This window comes from Sipha flava, unplaced genomic scaffold (genome assembly GCF_003268045.1).
Source record: "Sipha flava isolate LNK unplaced genomic scaffold, YSA_version1 252_pilon_pilon, whole genome shotgun sequence".
Lineage (NCBI taxonomy): Eukaryota > Metazoa > Arthropoda > Insecta > Hemiptera > Aphididae > Sipha > Sipha flava.
Window position 1 is genome coordinate 184,378 of NW_020272904.1, and position 17,645 is coordinate 202,022.

Sequence of the window (17,645 nt, forward strand, 5' to 3'; positions counted from 1 at the left end):
AATAATAATAATAATAATAATAATAATAATAATAATAATAATAATAAAAATAATAATAATAAAAATATAAATGATTATTGACAATCCATGTAAAAATATTAATGACATAGTGAATATAATCTTAGATAAATATACATAGTAAGTATCTATACCCTATTCATGTTAAGAGGTAACCTTGTAGTATCCAATTTCTATCTGTATTGGACAGATACCAACTTTTAATACAAGTTTAAATAGGAAGATATTTCTCACAATGTTTGGTGAATAAAAAACAATTTAGGTTTTATTTTAATATGAATGAAGTACAAATCATAACTATTTTTTAATACACGGTAGTTCTATAGAAATTATCAGTAGTTTTTGGTAGAATTTTATTTTCATAGTTCATATGTAGACATGTGAAACAATTTATAACTATCACAATATCATATTTTTCATACAATTTATCATATATATATATATATATATATATATATATATATATTACTTATTATTTTTATTTTCTTAATCAAGTCTATTTAAAGAAATTACTTCCAAGGAAATATTTATTTAAATAATTTAAATGAAGATATTTAATTTCATGCTGGACCAATCAAAGCTTTTTTTATAATAAGATTATATCTTTAACTACCTAAAATTATTTATAAATATTTATCTTTAATAGGTATTAACATTTTATTAAAAATTAAATCAAATATTGTATGACTATAAAAATTCAAGTATTTTTTCAATTGATATATTTATATAAAAAATGTGTATTAGATATACTTTATTAAAATAAAACAATAAATATGTAAATAATAAAAAAATAATCTTACCCTAAAAAATTTAATAGATTTGTGTGACTAAAAAAGAGATTCAATGTCATAAACCAGCGGTTCTCAAACTTTTTTTCGAGTACCAAATGAGTATATTATATCGCATATCATTAATGATTAAAAATAGAACCATATAAACTTCACATAGTTAAATATACTTATTTTAAATAAAAAGGCAGTAAAATACTAAAATAAAATAATTATTTATTATTACAAATTTATTAATGTTAATAAATTAATATAAGAGTTAAATATTAAATTTTTAATTTTCGTTCTACCATCATGCTCTCTTTTGCTTACCATTAGTGGTACCTGTACCACAGTTTCAGAACCGCTGTCATAAACATTAAGTTTTAATTCAAATGATAATAATAACTTGAACATTTAAAAATATAATTTAAGCACCGTGCATTGCAATCTTAAGTTTGAATATACTCAAACATAATAATTATCAGATCAATAAAATAAATATATATAAAATAAAATAATAGTATAATTTATTATTTTTTAAACTTTATAAACACACACACACACACACACACACACACACACACACACACGTATATCAGATCTTATAACCAAACAAGGTTATAGGAATGTATATAATCTACCCTGTAACCATTCTTATTCTATGACTTAACCGTTAATAGTATATTTTTATGCTTTGGAATTATTATTATTAGCCATTGATGCCCATTCCTTTTCGTCACCTAATAAAAAAAAAATGTAAACAATATGTTTACCCTCTTGTCTACAATTTTTACGTTAAAAGGGTTGATAATTCACATGCATTTTCAATTTAGATATAATCTTTAAAAATTAAATAGATATACATACATTTTAAACTACAAATATCTGTATAATTAAAATAATAAATAATTTTTTTTTTTTTTTAAAATGTATTTAAGTAAATTATTAACTTACCATCAATTGTGCCAAACTCTCTTTCGTGAGCTCTAGTTAATACTTGTTTATATAATATTTCTGCTTCCTTATATTTGCCTTGTTTTAAATAACACGAAGCTAAATTGTTTTTTGTTTTAGCTACATTTGGGTCATCAGGTCCAAGCTTCTTTTCATATATTTCTAGTGCTCGTTGATAATATCGTTCAACTTCTTCATATTTACCCTATAAAATATTTTATATTATGATCAGCATATTGTTACTACTAATGATAAAAGTAGATTATCAAAACTTCATTTAAGTATATGGTAAGAATTTACAAAGTTGTTAATGTAATTTTTAAAAATAAATAATTGTACTTATAAACTTTTAAAATATTTAAAGAAAAAATCAAATTATATTTTATACTAGATTCCATAACATATATGGCCGATTTTTTAACTAAAAAATTATATTTTTTGTTGATAATTTTTAATAAAAATTAAGTATTCTTAATCAATATAACATAATATGTAATTTAAAACAATGATTAAATAACACTATTTAAAAAAAAAAAACAAATAAACTTGAAATTGATTAAATTAAACAAATTAATTACTTGATTTTGACATAGCAGAGCTAAGTTGTTTAATTGCTTAGCAACATCTGGATGCCCTTTACCTAATACTGCTTCTCTAATTTCTAAAGCTCTTTTACACAATGGTTCAGCATCTTTGTATTTACCTCGTTTACCATAAAGTACTGCTAAATTGTTTAATGTTGCTGCTACCTAAAAATTATAATATATAAAAATACAATAAGTTGTTAAGTATAACCAAAATATTACAGCTGGATGGTTTTCTCCTAAAGTTTTTTCTCGTATTGCTAAAGCATCATTTAGTAAATTAGCAGCATCTTTGTATTTGTTCTGATCCCTAAAATTAAAGAGTATATGAGTAAAAACAAAATAACAAACATCCAAATGCCTTTATTATAATAAAATTTTAATTGATATATCTTTATAGAAAAATTACCTATACACAAGTGCTAAAATATTTAACATAGTAGCTACATCCGGGTGATCATGTCCAGATGTTTTTTCTAAATCTTCCAAAGCTTGCTTACATAATGGAACAGCTACTTCGTATCTTCCTTGAGATGCATATTGAATCACTAAATTATGTAAAGTTCTCAAACGTGCTGGAATTTCATAACCAGCTCCAGCATTCACTTGCTGAGCAAACTGTGATGGTGGTGTAGGAGATAGTGCTATTAAAATATATATATATATATATATTACATTAGATCAAACATAAAAATTTTTATCATAATCAAGATAAGTTTATAAATTATAATTATAGAAAAATTGTATCTATACAAAGCTATGGTTACTTAAGATATAGAATAAATACATAATTATATAAAATCATTATGCATTAATCGGTACTTGTCTGTTATCTCTACTACCGCTCGATGCAGCGGCTTTTAATTCTATTATCTCGACTACTATAGTACTATCCAGATAGTTCCGTATTTTAATATATAATACACATTGAAATGGTAATTCACGTCATGAATTGCCATTTATATTATAATGTAAATTAATATAACTTTTATTATCAGTAATCACATAAATTATCACCGCAGTGGAGAGTTATAGTATAAAACCACGATTTAAGATAGTACTAGGTATCTTAAATCGTGTATAAAATATAAAATCATCAAAATGATCACAGTTACAGTTGCATAAGTCTAAAATTCTATTTTTGGTGACCAATTTTCGGAAATATTTTTCAATATGTTAACGAATGGTTCTCCTTTAATGTTATCTTCAGATAAACTCCGCCAGATAAGACTCCAAATAATGGCGTCTGGTTCCCCTAGGCTTTTCATTTTTTCATTTAGCGGAGCCCCTAACACATTCGGCGTGGTAGTTGAGATAACAGAATTGAGTAGTTGCAGTAGTAGGGATAATAGACAAGTACCTATTAATCATATCATTTTTTTTTTTTAGTTTTATAAAATTCAAACAATGAAGAACAGAGTTAATTTGTGATATAATGAATTATAGATCTAGAACATTTCAATATCTAATCCTTAAAATAAAATTGTCATATAAATTTTCAACATATCATGATCAACTAAATAACAGCAGAAGACTTTTCAATTTTTCTTCGTATAGAGTAATTCTTAATTTTTACACTACATATATCATCAATATTAAGTAAACTGTTTATTTGTAAAATAAATAAAGTTTAAATGTATCGATTATATTTATTTAACATTAAATTAATATATATAAATTAGGTTACAATAATAATGGTTGAATTATGGTAAAATTAAAATAAAAATATTCATATTTTAAAGTATTTACTAACTAACAATTATTGGCATATTATTATTATAAATAAATCTCATAACTAAAATATGGTATTAAATAAATACCATAAATAAATAAATAAAATTAGAGTAAGAAGTCCATACTACTTTATGGATACCAACTCAAATATTTTAATATTATATAAAATAAAATATTAACCAATAATTATAGAGCAACTTTTCATCAAATATAGTTATGATTAATTTAAACCTTGTACACTGAATTTAGGAAAAGAATGAATAAAAACAAAACTTATTGTTTTTTAAAACAGCACATACAGCTCAATAAACTTGGTTTTTAGAACATAAAATATGAAGTACAATTCACTTAGAAAAAGTTAATAAATTATAATTTAAGAAAAATATTATTTTAGTTCAAGTACTTACTGTTTCTTTCTTCATTTTCATCATCTGGGAATAAATCAACAACAGGATCATCATTTTTAGATTTTTCTTGTTTATTTTCGATCTGGTCTTCAGTCTACAGATATATAAATCAAAAATATTATTTGTATGCATAGTTTTAAATTCATATAAATCAGTAAATATTTAAAACCTTATCAGCATCAAATTTACTGATAGATGCCATAAACTCTAAATGTTTATTCTGTTCATCCAATAATGCAACAGCCTGTTCAGATGCTTGTAATTTTTGTTGTGTGTTAGCTAACTCATCTCGTAGCCATGCATTTTCTTGACAAAGTCTGCGAACTTGAGTTCTTAATTTTTGTTTTTCTGCTTCAACATTTTGAAGATGGGAAGCCAAAGCTAACATAACCTGATTATTAATAATGTAATTATAGTATTAATTATAACCATTTTACATTTGGTATTATAAATTATAAACATATTTATAAATATAAAACAGTAATATTAATTTTTTAGTGGGTTAATACATTATATATAATATACACTTAGAAGTTAAAGCTTAATACTTTATGCATTATATTGCATTTTACACAGCATTTTTAATTAAAATTATGATCATCAAAATAAAAACAACTTTGTTTATGTGTTTATATAATTTAATTATTATAATGTGTTGACTTAATAAAATATATTTTTTCTTTTATTTGAAGTGACAAATTATTGAAAACAATTATAATTGTACACAATATTTTTATTGAAATAATGTTAACATTTTTAAATAGTAGAATGAATTTTTAATTTAATACATATTGTAAAGCAAAAAATTTTGATTTATTTAATAAATAAAATATTTTTGTTAAACCAATAAGTATTTAAAGTTCTATAAAAGGTAGAGTATTCCCCTTAAAATGTAAAATGTTAAGGTACTATTAAGTAAACCTAAACTTTTATCATTGGTAAATATTTAAGTATGGTTATGATATTCATCTTTTCATCTTAACAGTTTTAGATAAATATTTTGCTAAGGAATATGAAATTTAAAATACAAAATATTTATTAATAAAGCTATGTTAATTTAAGTGATCTTAAAAATTAAAATTACTCATTAAAAAATCATAACAAACACTTTTTAAATAATTTAAGTTAGTCATTAAAATGTGTGTAAAATAAAAATTATATCTGCAATTTGTAAAGTTTCATATAAAAGATGAATAAATAGCACCTACAGAATACAATATGAATACACATTCAAGAATATATTTTTCAATTGCTAATTAATTCATAATATACAAAAATAAATAATACTAACATACTTATTGGAAGTATATATTAATTATGTTAAGATCATAAATATAATTTATAAAAACAAATATTATAAAAGTAATTCTTATACTTTTTATCACGTTCATATTTTACCTGAGCTTCCCCTAGACCCAATTCTGTCATATCTAAAGTTTTTTGAAGCATAGATTGTTTTTCTTCTGGTTGCATTGTACTTTGTCCAGAATTATTAGATGCCATCAACTCATTTTTCAAGGCTTCTAATCCTTGAGCAACAGTTTTAATACCAACCATCATTTCTTCTTGAGACATTACAGTCATGGTAACTGCAAATAAAATCAACTTTATTTAAATTACATAATAATTACTGATTAATAGTAAATATATAATTTTAAATTAAACTCAGACAAACTAAAAACATAAATGAACTATATATAAATATATATATAAAATTAAATATTTAAAAGTGTAAAATAAACTATAATTATTTTTAAGTCAGAGTTAAAGTAAATTCTAAATAAAGCCGATAAGAATACTAAATAAGAAATAAATAATTTAAGTAATTTGGATATTCATTTTATAAACTAATAAAACTTTGATGTATTCACCTTAGTTTTATAACTAAAAAAAAAAGTTCAAAAAATTCAATTTTTCAATTAAATTCAAAAAGTAGTTATTTTATTTTATTTATAAGTGAAGACTCTACAAATGGTTAATATTCTATCAATAATAAACGAGTATGTTGTGACGATGAAAGCAATGTAAGAGAAGTTGACAAATGAGAGAAAACCATATTAGTACTATACTTAATAAAAGTACAACTAAAACTGTATTTATATTCAAAAAAATATAAGAAAACAAATAAGTTACAATTCTTAGTAAAATAATTTAAATTAATAAATAAACAATTTTATAGAATGTTCAGATCTTAGTACAATTATTATGTCAGTACTACTGAGGTATTAAATACTTATTATACATATTTTTTTTTATAAAATACTGTTCATAAACTATATAAAAACAAAATATTAGGTTATATTCAATAGACATAACTCATAGATCATAACTTAATTAAGATAACAATACAAGAATAATCTTTAATTGTTATTTAAATAAACTTTTATACAAATATTTTTTTAGTTTAGTTATAAAAAAATTTTATTATGAAATTTTGTAGGTTTACAACTTATTTAAACAATTACAGATAAAATGTTACTTACGAGACATAAATTTATGAACTAAATCAGTTAAAAATGAACTTTGTAAATTATAAGTGTTTTATAAACTTATAATTTTAATGTTTTATATGTGCTGAATAAATAATGAAAATACATTCTATAATATAGGAAATAAATATTAATTTAATTCAATAATTTTCATACTACTGATTTAATATAGTTATTTAATAATATTTTAAAAGTTTTAAATATACCTTCAGAAGGAACAATATATATTTCATATTGTAATAACATACATAATTGTGTCAATTAGGTTTGATACCATAATCACATTTGTATTAATATTTTTACTAAGGGTTTATGTTACAATTATATATATATATATATACATATTAATATTGTAACTATGACAAATTATAATAGAATATTAAAAAATATCTGTCCTTTACAAATAATTATGAATATAAATGAGATTATTTCATATAAACACTGAAAATTGGTATATTATTAATATAACTAGTTCATGTTACATTATCATTAAAGAATATTGTTTAGTTTTGATCGTATAAATGTGTCTATCTTACGTAAGAAATGCGAACTGATGTTACTGTCAAAAATATACACAGACTAATAAGTTGTTCAAGCAATAAAAACATCAATAGATTACAAATAATTAATAAAATTAACAAATTAATCAAGCAAAAAACCTTTCACATAAAATTAAAAATATTAAACAAAATAATTAGTTTCCAACACAAAAAAATATATTATATACTATGGTAGTTGGTAGGTAGAAGTGGTATATGACATAATTTGTGCTTATCAATCAATTCATAATCATACAATCGATTTCCCATATAAAGTAATTTTAAAAAAATAAAAAAATGTAAACAATTTAAAAAAAGTAATTGTTTGTATTAAAATTTTAAATTCATTAAAATATGTATTTTAGTTTTTGGAAATTATGATTTTAAATTAATAATTATTAACGAAATCACATTATTAAATAATCGAAAAGTACTATCGAAATGTCTCTACCAGAATGCTATACCACAATCTACAAATCTTGGTAGTAGATTCAATTGCATTTTGCAATGCCGATCAGTTCTAATTTATTATTTTCAATTTTGGATATACTGTCTCTGTCTATTGTTGATTTATATGTTTTATCATAAAAAAATTAACCTTAAATAATGATATGTTTATAAATGTCAAAAATTGTTGTGTGAAATAATTCATCAAATGTTTTTTGTTATGAATATTTTCAAAACTATTTGTAACAATGTCACTACACTCGCCAACCATTTATTATTTTAATGCGATTTGTATAGGATTGTAGGCTATGGTTTAATGGATTATATAATTTCATTTTTGATATTGATATTATTTTATGACTAATTATTTAGTACATTTTACCGGTTTTCTTAAATTAATCAGTTATTTAGTTACATATAGGGTTATTATTGTTAACTATTAATATCTTCATGTCTATCGATATAACATTACTATAAATATTGCAAGTGTATATAAATTGAAGGTAAGATATTACTTGCTTAATTACCATTAGTGTGTTTATCAACAATCATTAATGAATGGTGTATTTGTTTTGGTGTCCTATTAAGAAGAGAACAGCCCTAATCATTCATAAAAATTTTTTTATATTTATAGACTTAAAAAACCAGTATTTATGTGCGAGTCAAAGAGGATTTGATCCCTTGTATTATTTTTTTAGGAAACAAAAGTTTAATATTGACCATTCTTTCCTGTTATCATAATAACATTATTATGAATATTTTACTAAATTTTACTATAATACTGAAACATAATATATGTTGAATGTGTAGTTTATACTTAATTTTATATTGAAATTGTTTAAAAAAACAGCTAAATAGATTGCATATTATTTGATCTGATTTGTCCAGATTTGTATGAAATTCTTGTTTTAAATTGATTGTGGTACACTTTATATTTATTATATATTCATACATTTTTAATATTTATATGTAGTTGATGTCTATAATTATTCATATTGCTATTGTTGAATGGTAAAAAATTGTATTTTATTATTTTATTAATGTAATTTATAAATTCACATTTTAGAGTGATAACAATCATTTAAAAAAAATGGATAGAGGTGGTAGAGGAATGAGAAGAACTAGAGGTGGTCGCCCATTCATTAGAGGTTTTTATCGTGGTAGAAGAGGAATTAGACGTCCAATGAGAAGCAGATCTAGAAGATCTAGTTCTAGAGATAAGTATGAATCTTCTTCATACAATGACAATGATCGAAGTGATTCACATGAAGAAAGATCATGGGAATCTCCTTTGGGCACCGAAAAAGATACTATAAAAAAAAAACATGATGGAGAAGATGGTTCACCGATACCTAGAAATAAATGGGAAAAGGATGATGATACAAGTGAAAAAAATGAAGAGAGATATAAAGATAAAAAAGATTATTATGATTCAAAATATAGAAATCCAACTGGTCATTTATATAGAGGTCATAGGCGACCATACCAAAACAACTATTGGGATAGAAGTGATCGTGGAAGACATCATTCACCACAAAGTCAGTATCGTGTAAGACCATATCATTCTCCTCCTAGACATAGACGTTATTCCCGTTCGCCTGAAAGACGTCGATCACCAAGTAGATATCGTTCTCGTTCTCGTTCACGAACATCTACTAGATCAAGACGCTATACTTCACCAAAACAAAAATCACCCAAGAAAAGATCTCCATCACGGCATCCTAGGTCTCCTAATGAATGCAATCAAACCATTGACAAAAAACAGACTGTTAAGAGTAATTCTGAAGATGAAAATAATTCTGATGATTTTGTAGAAAAATTAAAAGCCTCTAAAGGTTCTAAGACACCTGGTCGGGTTGATTATGCTGAAAAAAGTGATGATGATTATTGGATTGAAGCTGATAAAAATGATAAAAAGGATATAAAGAAGTCAAAACGATCCGATTATTCTTCTAAAGGTATTAAAACTCCAGGTAGACCAGAATATTCAAACAAAGATAAAGATGAATATTGGGAAAAATCTCCAACTTCTAAGACTTCAACCAAAAATGTGTACTCAAATAATTGGGATGATTCTCCAATCCGAGAAAAATCTATTCCTAAGATACCAAAAACACCAGGCAGAAAAGATTATTTAACCTTTGATAATGATGAATATTGGATAAATTCTCCATTAATTGAGCCTAAAAAAGATAGATTATCTAATGATCTATATTCTAAGAAAACTAATAAAGAGATATTGTATGTTCAAGAAGTAATTTCATCTGATTCTGAACCTGAAAAGAAAACTAAGAGAACTAGGTCAATGTCTCTAACTAATTCTGATAAAAGTGATACTCCACCATTAAACCCAGAACAGTCTAATAAATTAGGAACCCGATATTCTCAGACTTCTTCATCTTCTAGAGGATCTAATTCTATTTTAAAAGAACCTCCTCCGCCTTCCATTCATGCTACACCCAGTAGTTTACCAGTTTATAATTCACAATGGTCAGGAATGCAAAATTCTACATATCCTTCAACATCAAATTATATTCAACCTCAAACATCTCAATTTACAGCATACCAACAACGACAACAAGTTCCAGTAAGTATCTAATAAAAATAAATAAAAACACACATTTTAATATTAACTAATGTATGAAAAATTTGTAATGGGAAATTTAGAATAGTCCTAGAGGGAATTACATCAAACTCAAAAATATACAATTTTTTAACATCCAGTATCCATGATATAATTTATGACAAAATTTTCTAACAAAATTAGGATTTGCTTATTATTAACAAAAAAAAAAAATATATATTAATACCTATAAATCAATTTTTGTCAAATACATTTATCAATATTTACATTTAGAAAATATATTATTTATCTAAAATAGTATCTTTTATAATATATGTACATGGATTATTATAAACATGGGAGTATGAGTTTTTTTTTTATGAAAATTTCGTGGTTCCATAAAAAAAATTAACTATGTAAAGTCTCCACTATATATGTATAACATATGCCTGTGTATATGTGTATATATTATAGTCTTAAGGTGTATTAAGATTTGTACTTATAGGTTCAAAGTTCTCAATGGTATCCACCAGGGTACCAACAATATGGAACACCATTTCAACAATTTCAACAATATGATCAAAAATCTGTTGGTTTTAATCCAGCACATTCTAATCTTGAACCAGTAGAAGTAAATATTATTTCTCTTTAAGATTGTACATATTAAACACTATTAAATATTGGATGATTTTTTTTACACAGGGTTATCAATCTACCAATCAAGGGTTATATAATATAGATTTGAAACAAGTTGTAGATATTACAAAACCCCCTCCAAATATTACTCAAATTACCCCAGGTATACTTGTTATTTCTGATGTTGATTTATTTTTTATTTTTCTTAGCGAAAATTTTTTTTTGATCTTTAATTATAACTTTAATTCCAGCTAATTCTTCTACTAAATACACATTTAAGTACTAAGTAATAAAAGATATTATTTTTAAAAACTAAAATTAAGTATTTTCTATATTAAGTTTTATACTTGCATTTTTGATTTTAGTACCAGATACACAGCCTAAAAGTTCTCAGGATAGTATTCTTGATATGCAACGTGAAACATATACAACTAAGCTTTTTAGTTTAAAAAAAGAACTTGAAACATTACAAATACAATATGATAAATTTAAATTAGATAATTCTGATGGTTGTCATAATAATGAATTGAAAAAGAATCGAAAAGCCCAGGTAATATTTAATTAATAAGACATGTATAATTGTATTATTTAAGTTTGACAAACATTAAATTATTTATCTATTGTAGGATGATGTTAATGGAAAAATTAAAGGTGTAAATAATATTCTTGAAGTACTAAACACTATGATACCAAAAGATTCTTTAAAAGAAGTTAAAAAAGTGGAACCAAAAAAATTAGTAATTTTTGAAAATAGAAGTATTATATTATTTGAACTATAATTGAATATAATTTTATTTTAGATAACAGAATCTGAGTCTATAAAAACTACAAAAGAAACGTTGCAACAAGATGTAGTTTCTGTTATAAATAAACGTCATAAAAGTACTTCATCTTCATCTTCAGAAGAGTTAAAAAAAAAAAACAAACCTTTAAAATCAAAAAAATTCTCTAAAGTGCAATCTACAGATGAAGAAAAAACTGATTCTAAAAAATCATATAACATTAAAGAGTTAAATGATACTAACAAAAAAAAAAATCGCATTGATAAATTACCTAAATTTAACTATGTATATTGCGATTCCTGCATTCATTGGTGTCAACCTTGTAATATTTTTCCTAAAACAGCAAAAGAATATTTAACTCATTTGCATAGTGAATCACATAAAACAACACTTGAGGTTAGCTATATCTATGAAATATATATTATTTTTTAATAAAAATTAATTTTTAATGATTATATTATTCTTTTTAGGAATTAAATGTTGTTGAATTACCCTGGCATGATTCTCAAACAGAACCGATACAACCTGAAAAAAATCCTGAACTACCAACCAAACGTGTACCCATCAAAGGTATTTTTTCATATTTTTTAATATACTAATTATAGTTAAATATATATATAAATATGTAGAATATGGTGAAATAATAACAATTGTAAACACGAATCTGAGTAAAATATTTTCCCTTTATTAATATTAGCCATACGAACAAAACAACACAACTCATGGCACGATCTACATTGTGGCCATGATGCTGACAAGCAAAACAAATCATGTCTGATACTAATAATAAAACAAGAGGGTGGAGAATTCTTGCAGTCTTGGGAGAAACCCCACAAATATATAAAACTAGGGGTGGGGGCAATGAAATTATTTTTCCCCAGGCCTCAATTTAAATTGGGCTCCTTTTAAGTACAGATTGATTAAAAATATTCGGTGTTACCCTATTAGAGATTGATATTAATAATATCAATTAATATAATATATTATTTCTAAACTATTTTTCTTTATGAAATATTAATAAATTTAATTAAATTAAAATAACTTAATTTTATATTTAAGCTCTATAATATAGGCTACATTTTCAGTTATTCTAATTTCTTAATAGTTATAACTAATTTAGTATGGTTATTACCAGAGTATGATATAATTTTATCCAAATTTCAAAAAAATTTTAGCGTAAGTATCAATTAAACAATATCTAAGTTCTTATTTTCTATTGCTTTTTATAAATTATCTTGAAATAAATTTAATTTTTATTAAATTTGGTAAATAGTAATACGTTTTTGAGAAGTTATTAAAAATGTAATTAATTTAATTGATGCATTTAAATGATTTTGATTGGTTGAAGTTTGGAAAACTATATTTATCTATATTTTAAAAACTTTATGTATATTTTTTTTATCATACTCGAATATGTTTGTGATGATTGAGAGACCCCAAATTAATTTGTCAAGGGCCCTATAATCCTTAGATAGGACAGCTCTGTATATAACTCATGTATAGAGTTTGCATATTATTGTCCTTAACATTTATGTTTTAGTACACTTTAATTTATTTTATTAAGTTTTATTTTCTCTAACATTTACATACTCCAGAAAATTTTCAAATTTATATGTAAGTAATATAAGTATTAAATATAAAATTAATTTGTGAAATGTTAAATAATTTATAGGTTTGGAGTTTTTTATTGGAACTAGTGCTTGGTATTGCAAGCTTTGTGATACTTGGATTGGAGATCTTCATTGTGCATCAGCACATTTTAAATCTAAACGCCATAATGATTTATATGCAGTAATTATTTTAATATTATTATTTGAAAAAAAAAGATTATGGTCAAGTGAATTAAATTATTGTTTTGGTCTTTTTAAACTTGAAACAAATTGCCATTACTCTCTAAAAAACGAATCTGAGTGAAAGATGATTGTTCTATCAATTTATATCTCTAAAGATGGTTGATATTATTGTAGAACCAAATTTCTGAATATTTTATGTTTCAACTTTTGCGAGAAATATCTAGGTTTTTTTTATAATGTGTTAATATCACAAAATATTTTATAAGTAACTATTATATGATGAAAATTCATTGTAATATACGATTTCATTAAAATTTGATTTTATAATGCTTATAAAACTTGCTCCTTTGCGGTTAAAAAATGTTTACAGAGAAAATGTATTTAATTTTCAAGCTCAAAGTATTGAAATTGAGGGTTAAAATTTAATATTTGAAATGCTAAAAAAAAAAATCTGAAATTACACACAATTGTTTTTTCATTAACCAGTAAGAGGTATGTAGAAGAAACTTAGTTTTGAATTTTCAAGAATTTTTAATTAATATTTTATTTATACTTAAAAAAAAACTCGAAAAACATGAAATTTAAAATATGTATAAGCTTAAAAAAATACGATATTTTTAAAAATTTCATGTATAGCAAACAACAAACTGTACAATATTTTCTATCAAAAATTACTATGATTGTGATCATTGAAGTTCCTGGTACACTGGCACTAAAAAATTACAAAACCAACAGCTTCTTCATTTCACTCTGAATATAACATTTTTATTTTATTAAGAACCTATAAATTAATAATTATAGTAAAGTGTTTTTTTTCATTAACATTAGTTAATAGACCATTAATTATTTCTTATATTTCTATATATTCTATAAACTTCTAAATATATTATTTATAATTGATGTTTTCAAATTTTTGTTAGGAACTAATTACAAAGAAACCTAATTGGGAAATTGAATGGCTTACAAAAAGAACTCGTGCTTTTGAGAAATCTCTATCACAGACCTGTGCAACTAAACATGAAACAATAAAAGAAGAACATCCACAATTAAATACTACTGAATCTAAAGTTGGAAAATCTTTTTTTGAGAAAGATGTAAAAAAAGATAGAGAAAAAGAAAAATATCGGGATCGTGATAAGTTCAAAAAAGAATTTGAGAGAAGCCGAAAAAACACTGATTTAAAGAATCAATTAAGTCCTGATAAAGAAAGTAATGATACAAATAATGTATCACTATCAGATTGGATGAAACCAGTTGATTTACCAGTAGAAAAAAGTATGATAACTTTAAAGGAAACTGTACAAAAATCTAAGGACAAATTGCATAAAAATAAAACTGATGAAATCGATGAATATAAATCTTCATCAGATGTTCGTCATATGAAAAAACAAAGACTTGAAGAACCAAAACCAATTATACTGTATGATAAAAAAGATGAAAGCCTTGCTTTATCTAATCGTAACAAAATTAAACTACCTTTTATTGGAAAAATGCCATTTGCTAAACCTATATTAAAGAAAACAAATTCATGTGCAAAAGATATACCCAATTTTACTATAGAATGTACAACTGATGTTCCTAAAGATAATTGTATGGATACTGTGGCTATTCAAAAAATGTTAACAGAAAAAATAATTAATACAGGAAATGAAAAAAAGGTACAGTATTGAAAAAAACATATTAATTATGAACAGATTTTATAGTTCAAAATAAAAATTTTGACTTTGAATAGTTTTAAATAACATTATAGTGAGTCTTTTATTTATTTTAGATGTTAACTTTTATATGGCCATAGTAATTTTTAAATCTAGTAAAAAAAAAATAGTTGCAATAACTAAGATGACAAACGCAGTTACAATTTTTATTTTTATTATTTACAAAAGAATATAAATGATTAATATATGTATATATATTTTTATATGTACTATATACTGAAATTATTATATGAATCACTTTTTTTTACTTTTGTTATCCTTGCCAATTATTTTAATTTTTTTTTTTTTTATAATTTATATAAAATTTCCTTTTCTCACCTAAGAGTGAATGGGATAAGTATACTTTATTAACATTGAATACATCTCAATAAGTAAATTGTTGTGGGATAACATATGTTCATACGTTACTAGAAAACACTCAGAAGACGAACTAGATTTGGAAAGAATATAGGAATATAAATAAATAGCTACATTAACATGATCACTATCATCCAAAATTATTATTGGGAGGGCATAAGCACCTAACAATTGTATGTAAATATTATGTGTTATTATGATGGGATTTGAAGTACTAGTTTATAAATTCAGGGTGCTAACACCATTAGTATCCTTGTAATTTGCACCAATGTTTCTAGAAAAAAATGTATACGAGCAAGTTTAGTATCAATTTTTTTTTTAATTAAATTATGTAATGTTTAAATTCATAAGTATTTTAGCTTTTATTATAAAATTTATATATTTTTCTTTTAAATTATAAAGTTTTAATTATTAATTAATTTCAAAATTTTAATTAAAAAATTTAAAAAATATAATTTTTAATTATTTCAGATTGAAAAGCAAATACTGCCAGTTGATATGGATATTGATGATGAAAATGAAAATAATGATGGTATTTTTAGTTCTGAAACAAATTCTGTTGTATCACAATTAAACACAATTCAATCAGGAAATCAAATGCAACAAATGTATAATCAACCACACACTACTAATACTTTACCTCAAGATTTAAACACTGCATTAAACATGATTTTTCCCTGCAGTGATACTTCTGCTGTACCTTTGATAAACTCATCAATTAATCCTGAAGTACATAATACATTGATTCACCATCCATTCAATATGACTTATGATCTTGTAAATAATGTAAATATTTTACCTGAGAGAAAAAAAAAGAAAAATGCTCCATCACAAAGAAAACGTAGACATTTGAAAAAAATGATGGGTAAAGAAGAATCTAATAAAGATGATGATGATGATGATGATGATGATGACGACGATGATAATAATAAATTGGAAATCCCAAATATTCAGGGAACAAAAGAAGAATATATAAGGAAAACAAATAGCAATGAATCTGAGGGAGATGAGCTTGCTATGCTTGGTATTGATGCTGAAGACATGGCTGCCCAATATTATTAATTTACATTAAGCTTGTAATATAATTTTATCAAATAACATGAATTTTATTTTTAGTATTTTATGTTCTTTCATGTACATATAATACTTTTTTTAAAATTATTTTCCTTAACTAAATACTTTGAATTTCCTATGTATTTCATGAATATTTTGTTAAATCAAATGTACAGATGAACTTCAGATATTAAGTATAATATTTAGGTTTGTACAAATATTTAATGATTACTGTTAATAAAATCTAAAATCTAAGCAAACTCTAACCCCAAACATAAATGAAATCTAGCTAACTGATAAATACAATTCATGATGTAAATTTTAGATACATTTTATTGTTTATCTTTTTAGTTGGATATTATGATCATAAATGTAAAGATCAAGTTTTCTCACAAAGTATCTACCTATCAATTATCCTACTTAAACAAAGGATTTGGTGTCATTATTGAATCAAATTAAGTACATTTTACTATTATTATTATTTAATACATAGTTAAAAATTGGATAATAATAGTAAATTAATTAATATTTGAATTCTTGTTTTAGATTTATTTGTTGGAAGGGAGAAGCTATTAGTGATTTGAATTTTTTTTCTCATTTATTTTATTTGGTTAAGAAAGAACCATTCTTCTAGAGCAATTGACAGTTCCAGGGTGGATATCGAACATTTTTTAACTTTCTCCAAAGATTTTAATAGATATCATGTATACCTTGGTAATTGGATCAATAAAGTTATTATTGACAGTTATATATAGTGTGACCACAGAGCCTCATTATCCAAAGTCCTTGAACTCAATTTCTTAA

General features: G+C 23.6%; 2 protein-coding genes across 6 annotated transcripts in view; one reads left to right on the forward strand and one right to left on the reverse strand.

Annotated features, from left to right (window-relative positions):
• LOC112684602 (kinesin light chain) overlaps positions 1 to 7,634 on the reverse strand; it is a 10,794-nt gene extending 3,160 nt beyond the window's left edge. The window contains exons 1-8 of one of the 4 annotated variants that reach the window (XM_025556210.1): positions 6,951 to 7,023; positions 5,866 to 6,056; positions 4,637 to 4,858; positions 4,468 to 4,561; positions 2,736 to 2,970; positions 2,549 to 2,636; positions 2,321 to 2,491; positions 1,743 to 1,947 (exon numbers count right to left, since the gene is read on the reverse strand). In XM_025556210.1, coding sequence (XP_025411995.1) covers positions 1,743 to 1,947; positions 2,321 to 2,491; positions 2,549 to 2,636; positions 2,736 to 2,970; positions 4,468 to 4,561; positions 4,637 to 4,858; positions 5,866 to 6,056; positions 6,951 to 6,957 — 1,213 coding nt within the window. In that variant the 5' untranslated portion in view covers positions 6,958 to 7,023. Of the gene's footprint in view, positions 1 to 1,742; positions 1,948 to 2,320; positions 2,492 to 2,548; positions 2,637 to 2,735; positions 2,971 to 4,467; positions 4,562 to 4,636; positions 4,859 to 5,865; positions 6,057 to 6,950; positions 7,026 to 7,492 lie in introns of those variants that run through there. The other 3 variants (XM_025556209.1, XM_025556208.1, XM_025556211.1) reach the window with 3 other exon arrangements.
• Positions 7,635 to 8,105: 471 nt separating this feature from the next.
• On the forward strand, positions 8,106 to 17,589 carry LOC112684564. Of its 2 annotated transcripts, XM_025556146.1 has the most exons (13): positions 8,106 to 8,445; positions 9,009 to 10,529; positions 11,011 to 11,136; positions 11,208 to 11,304; positions 11,507 to 11,691; positions 11,768 to 11,878; positions 11,942 to 12,319; positions 12,394 to 12,493; positions 13,596 to 13,714; positions 14,637 to 15,374; positions 16,260 to 17,048; positions 17,193 to 17,300; positions 17,388 to 17,589. In XM_025556146.1, the coding sequence occupies exons 2-11, from the start codon at positions 9,033 to 9,035 to the stop codon at positions 16,848 to 16,850; spliced, it is 3,942 nt and encodes a 1,313-aa protein (XP_025411931.1). In that variant the 5' UTR covers positions 8,106 to 8,445; positions 9,009 to 9,032; the 3' UTR covers positions 16,851 to 17,048; positions 17,193 to 17,300; positions 17,388 to 17,589. The 2 variants fall into 2 exon arrangements, with proteins under 2 accessions (XP_025411931.1, XP_025411930.1); XM_025556145.1 differs by having other exon boundaries at positions 16,260 to 17,300.
• Positions 17,590 to 17,645: the final 56 nt, after the last annotated feature.

Excerpts from the sequence above, each read along its gene's own strand:
- LOC112684564 (XM_025556145.1), top strand. The coding sequence starts at position 9,033 with ATGGATAGAGGTGGTAGAGGAATGAGAAGAACTAGAGGTGGTCGCCCA. Across the intron at positions 12,494-13,595 it reads CAAACGTGTACCCATCAAAG|GTTTGGAGTTTTTTATTGGA; the intron begins GTATTTTTTCAT and ends AATAATTTATAG. Across the intron at positions 13,715-14,636 it reads GCCATAATGATTTATATGCA|GAACTAATTACAAAGAAACC; the intron begins GTAATTATTTTA and ends AATTTTTGTTAG.